The sequence below is a fragment of the Pithys albifrons genome, chromosome 16 (genome assembly GCF_047495875.1).
Source record: "Pithys albifrons albifrons isolate INPA30051 chromosome 16, PitAlb_v1, whole genome shotgun sequence".
Taxonomy (NCBI): Eukaryota; Metazoa; Chordata; class Aves; order Passeriformes; family Thamnophilidae; genus Pithys; species Pithys albifrons.
In genome coordinates, this window is record NC_092473.1 from 16,716,173 (window position 1) to 16,728,628 (window position 12,456).

Genomic DNA, 12,456 nt, shown 5'->3' on the forward strand with positions numbered 1-12,456 from the left:
GTGAGTCAGCGGGGCTGGGGCGGGCCCGGAGGCGGCTCCCGCCCCGCGCCGGCCCCGCACACGGGCACGGACAGACAGACAGACACACACGGGCACGGGCACCCTCCCCGCACACACACACACACACAGAGGCACACCCCGGGCTCCCTCCCGCTCCCCCCGTGCTTTAAGGAAACTAAAGTGCATCTTGGTGCAGGGAGGTGCAGGACCCGCTCTGTAACTCCCAGCCCGTGTGTGTGTGCTGGCACGGGGCAGCCACAGCAGTACTTAAATCCCCACTTTGACCCTTCGATGTCACAGCAGGCATTGGATCCCCTGAATTTCTGTCTGTGTTCATCTTCCCGCAAAGAAACTCACCACAAACCCTTTGCTCACAGCTGTTCATGCAGCAGATGCAGCTCAGTAGTACAGAACACTGAAACACTCAAACACAGAAAATACTTAATTATCAAACTTTAATTCATAAGACTAATCTTACAGAATAAAACACCAGGATAACCAGTCAAGGTTACACTTAAAAAAATCCATCAGTGCAAATCTAAGACTAAATAAGTCATCTCCCCCCTCCCCCTGAAATAGGCAATAGATTATTTAAAAATACCATAATACATGGTACTCACATATTCCATTTAAAAGAAATCTGCAGTGGACACAAATATCTAAGATTTTTTTTTAATATAAAACCAAACAATTAATTGCTTTGAGTATTAATAAGACAGAGTGAACTTCCATGACCCACAAAGCTGAATCCTTGGCTAGAAGGTAAAATGACCACATTTCATACAAGACTTGCTACAGCTCTCCTGGTCCCCTCCTCCCCCACAAGTGACAAGGACATTAATTAACAAAACAAGATGCCAACAGCCTCATCCTAACAGGAGAGGAGAGGCTGGAGTACAGAACTGAGGGTGAAAACATCTTCATTGGAAAAACCAAGTTAGAGAGAAAGAGAAGTAAAGGCAGGCAAGTCTGGCAACAAGCCCTGTGCCCAGTGTGGGCACCGCCAGGATGGGCGCAGGGGGTGCTGTGCCCGTACCAGCATCACTGGTGGGGTCAGGGACCATGGCCATGGGGCAGGGGGTGTGGAGCAGATCCCAACAGGGCACCTGGGGAGTGGCACGGCAGGGAATTGTTTGTCTTTGGCCCTTTAGAGCATGGGGGAGCAGAGCAGGGGCTGGCAGGGGGGTGTCACCGGCACAGCACCACGGTGGTGACAGTTTCTTATCTCATTTGAATCCAGATCACTCTCTCCCATCACCAGAACATCCTGACTGTGGTTACATGTTCCTTGACACACTTCTGCATTCCCAACACAATATTCATCCCAAGACTGCATACACTTGGGATGCACAAACAGAGAAGGAAGGAATACTGAACCTGGGACAAGGAGAGGAGGAGAAGCCCACAGCATTGGGCACAGAAAAGGGAGAGGGATGGCACACAGGTGAGCTGAGCACTCAGTGTCACAGAACAGGGCAGGAATCTTGGGGACTGACACGTGAGGGACCCCCACATGATGGCAAGAGGAGGGGACACTGCCCAGGCACCAGGAGCCACCGTCCAACACCAGCTGTGTCTTGTGGAAACCCACATCTGCCCCTTGGACCCTTTATCTGCAATTAGCAAACCCAGAAAGCACTTAGTGTAACCTCATATGGAGTTGCAGCTCAGGATGCTCCCCAAGAATCACTCCTACACACAGCAGGAACCAGCTGCTATTGAAAGCACCTTGTTAAATTGTGATTTAATCAAAACACACTGTTGTGCAGCTGTTAGCATTAACATCCTACAGAAGCTCACATGTCAGATCTCAGAACCATCTTTACCACCAACTCCAAATACTGTGTACTCACACTACTTGCAAGCTGTGTCACTGAGGACCAACCACCAAACTGCTCTCCAGGACGATTGTCTACACTGAGTCACAGTGACCAGAGAGTATAATCCAAAGCCAAGAGAAGCTGACAACAGCTGTGAGGCAACTGTGGCACTATCCTACTAAAGAGAGGGTGTAACTGCCTTGGAAAAACTGGCATGAGCCAGAACATACAAAGGTCCACATCACTGCCAAAGAGAAAGGATCTTAAAAGCAGTGCTGCTAAGTTCAGCTGGAATATTCATTTCAAGGAGCTCACAAGAAGCCTGGGATATTGAGCCAACAAACACCAACTAAAGCATTTTATATAATTCACTTTCCTGTATTTTAATTCAAATTTTGCATGCAGAATGAAAAAATTAAACAATTTCATTTTTCCAATCAAATCCAACTTGAGAGGAAGTACCTCACCAGGATCACATTTTCTCAGGTTGTAGTACTTTCTTTGTGTTTAAAACTGCTTTGCACGTAACCAAGGGGTTTGCATTCAGTTTCTCTTGGGCTGCTGGGTTGTACCTGGCCCAAGACACAGAGTAGCTGTGCCCCTGGGCAAGGGGCAGCAGGAATGTGACAAGCTGCCTGTGCCCCGGGAGCCTCAGCAGCAGGGCCAGCACCTGCCCCCTGGCACCGCCCCAGAGTTACTCACCCGGTCGCTGCGTCCTGCACAGGAGCTGGGGAGGAGCTGGAACTCGGCCAGGAAAGGAAACGGAACATGAACAGATGACAGAGAGGTCCAAACAAGTCAAGCAGCAAGTGGGAGCTGAGCATCACTGAACCAGCAAGGTGGTAAGTGCCAAGGTGACTCCTGGTGACAGAAAGGGGCAGTGTTGCCCCTTTTTCTTTATCCTGGGGCACCCACTCTTTCCACTGGGTCACAAACTATAAACTTAAGCCTTAACACCAGCACTGGCAACCAGAAAATCCCAAGTGTGATGGCTGCATTTCTTCTGTAACGCTGTACCAGTTAACCCAGGACAGCTCCCCTCTGCCCTCGCCGCTCCAAGGGACAGCCAAGGGAGCTGACATGGCTCTTCTGGCCCGAGCCACTCGTGTCAGGACACACTGCTGCTGGCTTGTGCACAGAAAGGAAATGCCTCAAGCTACAAGAGGAACAAGCACATCAATAATTTCCATGTAGGATATGAAACACCTTTAAAATTCATGTTGCATGGCTGTTCTATCAGAAAATACAAACCAAAAGCTATCAAGAGGCTACAGGGAAATATGTGACCTTAATACCTACCAGAAAGCCCATGCTCTTCGCAGTCTCACAAGTAAAATAAAAATAAAATAAATACTCATTTGGGACTTTGCACCTGCTGAGTTTCAACTGAGTTGTTTCAAGGAGAGGGAAGAGTGGACATGGGGTATATTAAAATCAGCTGTTCCTAAAAGGCTGTTTCTCCATGAGTTGGAGCTACTGGTATGGAGCAGGTGTGTGCCATGTTAGTGCCCCAGCACTAACACACAGTAGGGATGTTTGAGCTGCTCCAGTCTGGCTGCACAATGGCACCTGCTATGGGCATGCACCTGTCCAGGGCTGAGCGCTCTGTTCAGAACACCTGAGAGAAATGGCACATGGATGGCTGGGATGACACTGGAGTGTCACAGCCCAAGGCCCAGCACGTGAGTTCAGACAGGACGAGGTGTGAGAGCCTCCTGTGAACAGGAGCAGGAGAAAAGCTGGAAGGTGATTCACATTTCAAAACATCAGTTGCTGGATAGAAAATCTAAATTGGGTACAATTCACTGAATTCAAAACCAACATAAACTTTCAAATCCAGGACACAAAAGACTGCTGCAGTTATTCAGGATTCAAAACAGCATCTGAGCTTCTCTGTTCCCCGCTCCTCCCACTCCTCACAGGGCAGGAAGGGCCCTGGGGTTCCCTCCCTTTGGGAGATTGTGTCACTGTGTGAGCCCACTCACGCCAGACAGCGTCTCGGTGTTCCGTCCACGTCACTGTGTCCCCTGCTCACACCAGGAAGCACCATGGTGTTTCCAGTCCAACGGGTCACTGTCAACACAGCAGCTGCAAAATGATTCTGGACCATGCATGACCAAGATAATGCTCCTAAAGTGTAGCAGTCCGGGGCAGGAGGTGAGCCACTGACCGGGCACCAGAGGTGACAGCAGCACTGGGTCACCTGCCACTGCAAAACATCCCCAGGGAATTCATCTGCTCCAAACAGGCTACAGAGACCAACCCAGAGATGCCAGTGTCAGGAAAAGGTAAGTAAAAATCCTAAACAAGCATCTTTGGGTTAAAACAAAGAATTAGTTCTGCTACCAAAGCGTGGAAGCTGCCCTGAAGGGCTGGTGGGATATGGCTTCACTCAACAGCAATGCTGCACACAGCTACAGTTTGTTCTTAAAAAGCTGCTCCTGAAATTCTCAGTCACAGCCAAATAACTAAATTAAGTCTAATGCTGATAAACTGAAAGGTTATGAAAATATTTGTTTTTGTTCAGACCATGTAAAAAATCTTCAATAATACATTGTAATATTTTCTTTTTAAAACTAAACTGGAAGATCAACTCTCAGCAGATTTAAGTGTATTACACACAATATTTTGCGAATTAAAATTTATTGATTTCCATTGTATTTGCTTTAAATATGGTTGAAGCTGACTGCAGAAAAGGGATGGTGAAATCTTTAAGTTAAAAGTAAACTAATGGTGAAAGAACATCACCTCTGGCTTCCATCCATGCCTTGTTTAGCATGTTTTATCAATAAGTTCCAGGACTGTCACATCCAGGGATGTTGGAGGCCTCTCCCAGCAGTGTCCTTAGCTTTGCTCCTTTTCCTGTGCCAGAGGTGAGCGTGCTTTCAAAAATACTGCCACTTCCCCAGCACCGTGTCTTTGATTGCATCGACGTACTGAGTTGGGACCCAGTAGACCCAGTAGTAAGATGCTTCTGTTGGGCCCAGCTGAAATGCCTGCAATTAAAAATGACAACATTTACACGTGGGAACAAACTGCTGTCCCAGTGGACAGGCACAGCTCACCCACTGCCAAACCAGCCCAGCCTGTCCCACCTGCTGCTCCTCCAGCACTCGGGGCACGCTGCAGCTCTTTGGTGGGCAATTGAAGGAGCATTCCAGAAAAACAAGAGCTGCACAGCATCAATAAAACAATGAGCTCTTCCCTTTTACAACATCACAGCAGCAACCAAAACTCATGGCCAGTTTCAAGAACATGAGGAAATTATTCTGGAACACAATGTGAAGCTTAACTCAAGAGTCTCTACAGAAATGACAGAGCTGAGAAGCCAAAACAGGAACTAAACAGGACAATGTCCATGTTTTTATAGTCATAAGATTTGACAGGATTTTATATTTAGACATAATGTCCTATTCTCAATTTCTCTTCTATGCCAGGAGAGGGGACCATGGTGTGCCAGAACCTCTGTCCTTGCTGTGGGTTAAGTTTGTTGCAACATGTGCTAAAGAGGACATTTTCTCCCATGGGTGAATAAAAATCAAGTATTTAGACACAGACTAGAGCAGCACCCTCCTGCATACAACGATTTTAAGAGCAAACATTTTCCTTTTCTTCCCCTAAAGGAGGAAACAGACTTAGAGAAAAAAACCTTGTTTTTCAAAGTACAGTAACTAACTTAATGTTCAAGTAGGATCCCAAAAAAACCCATAGGTTGAAAGAAACAGACAATTCAGCACATTAGCACAGCTCTCTTCTGAAATGTTACTTTGCTAGATCCAGTGTCAGTTGTTCAGAAAATTACAGATGTGAAAAAATATTACAGGATTAAGTCCTTTTTTTTTAAGTCTGCATCAAGGCCTGTAGTTTATAGAAATACCACAGACACTAGAAACCAAATCAGGTATTGAAAAATATCACCAACATTAAGAAATCAGGAGCTACATTGTGAGTATTTTTACTGGTTTAGCACTGTCACAGATAATGCCTAAATAATGCTTAAATAGTTCATGTTTGTGTGGAACCAGCCCACGGCCCCATCCTCATGAGGCTGGAACCACCATCCACCTCCAACCTGCCCTGATCTACAGCCTGGTGTGTTCTGCATGAAGGAATTACATGGATATGATTAAAGCAGAGCCGTTACTCACCATCATGTGATAATCCTCATGGCCTTCAATAGGTTCACTCACCACATTTTTAATGGACCCCATGGGTAATTTTTCTGTTCTCTCTACATTAAAATTGATCAGAGTATTATTTCTGACATGTGGGGAAGCAATACTTCATATTAATTTCATACATCACCTCCACTAATGCCTGAAGCCCCTCAGGTCAGCACCTCCCCTCAGGTGAGTTTGGTACCTGCTGCCCAGGACCCCGTGGCTGCAGCACCACATCCCCAGCTGGCACCCACCAGTGTGACAGGATCCAAAACACAGCTCTCAGCACCACATAAAGCACCTCAGTGTTCCTGATTTGGGCCTAGACTGAGTGATGGGAAAACCCCAGCTTTATTTCATGTTTTCTCCTAAGGAACTCCCCTTGGAGCAGTCGGATTGCTCATCTCAGTGGAATCTAGTCCAGGTGTGCCAACATTCAGAACTGACTCCCAAGGATTATACTGAACTCTGTAGAAAGACAGCAGGGCTGAAAGCTGAAGAAAGCCTGACCTAACTCTGAAAGCCTAGGCCTGGCTTTACCCTGAGGCAGTGTTCAGAGAAGCACAGGCAAGTGAATATGAAAGAGCAAACAGGGAAAGAAACAAATAGAAAAAAACCCAAAAGGCTACACAGCAGAGGACAATCAGCTGGCCAGAGGCACCACCAACAGCAACAAAGTACATGGTCCAGGGCAGAGCTTTCCTGCCAGCTCCATCCTCACTTCTCTCCAAACTCTGAATTCCAAGATCCTGCCTTTCAGTTCCAGTGTTCAGCATCAGGCTGAAATTATCTACTTAGATACAAGACACAGAACACCCAGAACACTCTACAAAGGAGAGACCGAACTCTGAGCTCCTGAGATGTATCTAATTGATTTGTGTAATCAAAAAAAAGGCACCCAGTGATATAAAGACAAATACTCTCTCCCTCAGTGCTGTGACTGAGCCTGCTCAGACTTGTGACATCATTCACGGGGTAAAAACTCACTTTGCCCTTGTTTAGTGTCCCCCAAATCAATTCCTGCTCAGAGTATCCCAGCAATAGACAAAATCCACCTTATCAATGCCTCTGCAGAACTGACAGAGAGCAACTGGGGAACATCTGCCTGTACCAACCTGAACAAGTACCCTGCAGACCCAGGGAGGCTGCAGGGGAAGAACCAGCTCCAACTTTCCAGGACCAGCAAGTGAGAAGCTGAGTGAACACCCAGGTGGGTTTCCTCCAGCCCGTCCATGCTGGCCTCTGTCATGGATTTTTCAGAGCAGGAAGGAGGTGTTCCCAACAACAGCCAGCAACTACAACTGTTCCCTAGAGGGGGCAAGCTGCTGCTCCTTTGGGGAAGTAGGGAAACAGGTTACAGGAAAGACAGATGACTACAAGAAGAATCAAATCTCGCAGTTTAAGGAACACTAATCCAGAACACCTCAGGAACACTATACTTGAAACTCATCTGGAAGATGAAGGAAGAGATTAATTACCTAAATACTAGGCATGGATTCAGAACACAGAGTCAGTAACAGAAAGATCTGCCTGCCCAACCTACAGAGGGAAAAACAGCCCCCAGTATCTCGCTCTATCACTTCATCCAGGAGAGAAATGACTGCAACTGAAACTAAGAGAGGTTTTAAAGCCAGAAAAACTTCACAGTCAGGTCTGTCCTACAAAGGAAAGGTCACAAGCTTCTGAGATTTCTGCTTACTTTGGAAATACTGTAGCGTCTGGAGGTAGTATTACCACCCAATTAGGCTACTTTACTGGGACAATGAGCAAGCACTTTTATTCCTCTTGCTCATTACTATATATTGCCCATCCTGGTCAAACTGTACAAGCACAGCTTCCTTGGGAGGCAGGGGATATGCCAGTGGCTCATTTAGCCCCAGCTGGCAACTAAGGAGCATGCAGCCACTCACTCCCCCTGCCCTGCTGGGATGGGGAGGAGAATTGGGAAAAAAAGGAAAAAACTCACATGTTCAGGTAAGAGCAGTTTAATAATTGCAAAAAAGTAAAATATACTACCACTACTGATAATAATAAAATGAAAAACAAAACCCAAGACAAACTAGTGATGCAGAGCGTAGCTGCTCCCCACTTACTGACTGATGCCCAGTCTGTCACACAGCAGTGACCAGTCCCTCCCAGCCAACTGCCCCCCGTTTATACTGGACATGATGCTTCGTGGTGTGGGATACTCCTTTTGCCAGCTCTGGTCAGCTGTCCTGGCCCTGCTCCCTCCCAGTTCCTTGGACAGAGCCCAAGACACCAAACAGTCCTTGACTGAGGGTAAGCACTGTGCAGCAACAACCAAAACATCAGCTCTTATCAGCATTATTCCCACCCTGAATCCAAAACAGCTACTGGGAAGAAAACCAACTCTATCCCAGCCCAAACCAGGACAGAGACAAGGCACATTATCCCCACGTCAATCCCAGCTCCTTCTGGCACCACTCACAATCACAAACTGACCCCACTACACAGCACCACAGTTGTGCATCACGGGGACAAGACACCCAAGTAACCCTGGCTGGAGGGAAAGAGTGCCAGATGTCTGCACTCCTGGTTTTGATCCCAGTTCTGAGATTCCCTTCCAAGCCCTGGCCAAGCCCGTGAGCCTCTGTGCGCTCCTGGCATCCAATCCATGTTTATGGAGTGCTTTGAGATACGCCAGAAATGCCAAGTATCATCATTTACATTTAGAGCCAGGAATAGTACACTGGACACTTAGTCTGCTGGCACCACTGAACTCCAGTTTTTCAGGAACAGAAGTGAATACCAAGTACTGTTCAATGACCTGGTAGAATTGGCATGTCAAAAGAGGAACTAGTTTTGTTTTGAAGCACTGCAATGCCAACATCATTCCCTAAACAAGATTTAGTCACAGGAGAGGCTTTTTTAGGTCACACAATTCAGTTACAGCCCGATTACCAACAGTTCATCCCCGAGGCTGAGAGGTGCTCACCTTTTGTACCAATCCACAGCTGATCTTGCTCGAGTTTAAAAGTCAATCTGACTTTGCCCCCTGACTTGTTGTACATGCCGGAGAGCGGCACCGTCGGCAGGCGCTCCTGCAAAGGGACACAGGCAGTCAGGGCCAGGGGCTGAGACAGAAAAGCTACATTCTCTCAACTCTTTAAGCATAAGGACCATCCATCTTTCCAGCTTTCTGCTAAGACAGGAAAGAACCATTCAACCAGGAGAGAAAGGCCTCAAACCACAAAAAAGTGCCTTCTCTGAGTGTCTCAAGCCCTTATTCACGCACCTGCACGCCTTTGACAGAAGGCATCACATCATCAGGTTTTCCTTTATCCAATACTTTTCTGTGTTGCTACAATATAAAAATAGAAATTAAATTCACAGAAACACAACAGAGCTTTGCAATGTACTTCCAGCTGTTCCCCTGACCACATCCTGATGGCATCAAGAGACAGTTGAGAGCTGTCCATGGGTATTTAGCACATGGAAACCAGTTCTTTTCAAACCTAACTGAGCACTTCCTAAGCTACTCTGAAGAAATTATAAAGATGAGAAGAGCTCCAACATAATGCCAAGAATAACAACCCATCTAGAATATACAGACATATGTCTATAAAAAGTGCAGGAATCCCAAGTCCCACTCTCACCTCATATAGAACCACAGAGTTGGCATTTGGCCTTTCGATAGTTTTAACAGCCAAGTGTTACATCCAGAGAATGGCAGAAACCCTCCAGGTCTGCCAGTGTGACCCAGCACCAAATCAAAAGGGATTACAGCAACAGTAACTAATAACTCCACACTCACAGCCTTTAGGCTGTGTCCCTTTAAGCAATGATGGCACTCACAGGGAGCATGGACTATGATAAAGCAGAGAACACAACAGCACGTTTCACAGAGGCTGCAGTTCTAGAGTGCACTACTTAGTTTTAACCAAATTTGTTTTGAGGAAGGTACAGGGCTGGTAATGCCTTTTGCTGGAAATCCTTTCCCAGCCCCACCACCAAACCAGCCTCACTGTGCTGCACTCCAAGATGTGAAAGAAGAATTCAAAGCTCATGACCCCTTCAGTGCTGGGACAGCTGAAGGAGCTGCTCTCTTCATTTCCATTTTAAGAAGTTTTTGGAGATCAAATTTTCCTATACCAATAAAAATTAATTAGATTTTAGACAGAATGAAGCTGGACTGTGTTTGCACTAACAACCATCAAATGTTTCTATTACTTGCCATTTTTTGTGTGAAATGCTGGGCTGTGCCTGGCACCATGAGCAGTGCCTTGCAAAGCTCCAGCCCCAGCTTCCCTTCTGAACTCGCTGCCCAGAGCCCTCCCAGCACCGAGCTGTCAGCAATGAACCCCCAGCCTCCTCTGGGGAGGAACAAGACCCAGAAGTGCCTGCAGAAGGACCAAGTAAATCCTGCAGCTCTCCCACACCAGTAAATTATTGAGACATTAATAACCTTTTGTCTGCAAAGTGGCTCCTTTTTGTTTTCCTCAGCTTTGACCTCCTGTTGAGCAGCTTCTTTGGGTGTATTTACTGCTAACACATCGTTGATGGTAGAGCCCACAACCATTATTTTTGCTCCATTTGTTACTTTGATTTCCCGCAAAGTTTTCTCCTCTGGCAGAAGTCCCTTGAACATAACTTTCTGCATGGCTGGAGGGAGGCCTGGGGACAAACACAGAGATCAGGAGGGCTGGGGACAAACACAGAGATCAGGAGGGCTGGGGACCAGCACAGCGATCGGCTCTAGGGACCAGCACAGGGATCGGCTCTGGGGACCAGCACAGAGATCAGGAGGGCTGGGGACAAGCACAGGGATCGGCTCTAGGGACAAGCACAGGGATCGGCTCTGGGGACCAGCACAGGGATCGGCTCTGGGGACCAGCACAGGGATCAGGAGGGCTGGGGACAAGCACAGGGATCGGCTCTAGGGACAAGCACAGGGATCGGCTCTAGGGACAAGCACAGGGATCGGCTCTGGGGACAAGCACAGGGATCGGCTCTAGGGACCAGCACAGGGATCGGCTCTGGGGACCAGCACAGGGATCGGCTCTAGGGACAAGCACAGGGATCAGGAGGGCTGGGGACAAGCACAGGGATCGGCTCTAGGGACAAGCACAGGGATCGGCTCTAGGGACAAGCACAGGGATCGGCTCTAGGGACAAGCACAGGGATCGGCTCTAGGGACAAGCACAGGGATCGGCTCTAGGGACAAGCACAGGGATCGGCTCTGGGGACAAGCACAGGGATCGGCTCTGGGGACAAGCACAGGGATCGGCTCTGGGGACAAGCACAGGGATCAGCTCTAGGGACAAGCACAGGGATCAGCTCTAGGGACCAGCACAGGGATCAGCTCTGGGGACAAGCACAGGGATCGGCTCTAGGGACTAGCACAGGGATCGGCTCTGGGGACAAGCACAGGGATCAGCTCTAGGGACCAGCACAGGGATCGGCTCTGGGGACAAGCACAGGGATCAGCTCTAGGGACAAGCACAGGGATCAGCTCTAGGGACCAGCACAGGGATCAGCTCTGGGGACAAGCACAGGGATCGGCTCTAGGGACTAGCACAGGGATCGGCTCTGGGGACAAGCACAGGGATCAGCTCTAGGGACCAGCACAGGGATCGGCTCTGGGGACAAGCACAGGGATCGGCTCTGGGGACCAGCACAGAGATCGGCTCTGGGGACAAGCACAGCGATCAAGAGGAACCCGCAGCAGCAGCAGCGGCGGCCCCGACAGACCTGTGAGCGAGTGGATCTTCTGTTTCAGCTCGGCGCCCGTGCTGTCCAGGCAGAACTTCACGTCGTACTTGTTCTTGTTCCAGATCACCTTCAGCTCCACCAGCTCCCCGCCGCTGTCCGCGTCGCCGCCGTTGCTGACCGGCTCCTGCAGCGGTTCCCGGCGCTCCTCGGCGCCCGTCGCCCGCCCCGCGGCCGGCGAGCCCTCCCCGCCGCAGCCGAGCGGCAGCTGCTGCGCCTCGGCCTCCATGCCCGGCTCCTCGGCACCTGCGGGGAGCAGTCGGGAGGAGCCCGGCCCGAGGGACGCCGGCCCGGCCCGGCCGCGCTGCAGCCCCGGAGCGCCGCCCGCAGCGTGCCCAGGGCCAGCCCCGCTCCCGCCCCGGCCCCGGCCCCGGCTCCGCTCCCGCCCCGGCCCCGCGGCTCCCGAACCCGCGGCTCCCGCCACCAGCCCCGCACCGGGCCCGCCTCTGCACCCGGCTCCGCACGCGCTCCGGCTCCGGCTCCGGCCCCGCACCCGCTCCGGCCCCGCACCCGCACCCGCTCCGGCCCCGCTCGTACCATCGGCGGCGGCCGCGGCCATGATGATTGTGTACAATCCTCCGCGGGGCACGCCGGGAAGCGCCGCCGCCGCCGCGCTTGGGCCGTGCCGGCCCCCGCACCGCCCCCGGCCCGCCCCGCCCGGCCCTCAGCGCGGAGGCGGTGCGGGCGCTGCAGGCCGCGCCCCCGGGGCGGGCCCGAGCGGAGCGGGGCGGGCCGGGGCAGGGCAG

General features: G+C 50.1%; 1 protein-coding gene across 1 annotated transcript; it reads right to left on the reverse strand.

Moving 5' to 3' along the window:
- Window positions 1–444: 444 nt before the first annotated feature.
- Window positions 445–12,355, reverse strand: UBFD1 (ubiquitin family domain containing 1). The gene is made up of 7 exons (XM_071571100.1): window positions 12,248–12,355; window positions 11,693–11,956; window positions 10,407–10,615; window positions 9,237–9,302; window positions 8,937–9,042; window positions 5,969–6,051; window positions 445–4,816 (listed from the first exon to the last, which is right to left on the reverse strand). Exons 1-7 carry the CDS (start codon window positions 12,267–12,269, stop codon window positions 4,706–4,708), a joined length of 861 nt encoding a protein of 286 aa, XP_071427201.1. The 5' UTR covers window positions 12,270–12,355; the 3' UTR covers window positions 445–4,705.
- Window positions 12,356–12,456: the final 101 nt, after the last annotated feature.

Coding starts and splice junctions, on each gene's coding strand:
- UBFD1 (XM_071571100.1), bottom strand. CDS start 12,269: ATGGCCGCGGCCGCCGCCGATG. Junction 9,043..9,236: donor CTTCTGTCAAAGGCGTGCAG/GTGCGTGAATAA, acceptor GTCCCTTTGCAG/GAGCGCCTGCCGACGGTGCC. Junction 4,817..5,968: donor ATGAGGATTATCACATGATG/GTGAGTAACGGC, acceptor TTTTAATTGCAG/GCATTTCAGCTGGGCCCAAC.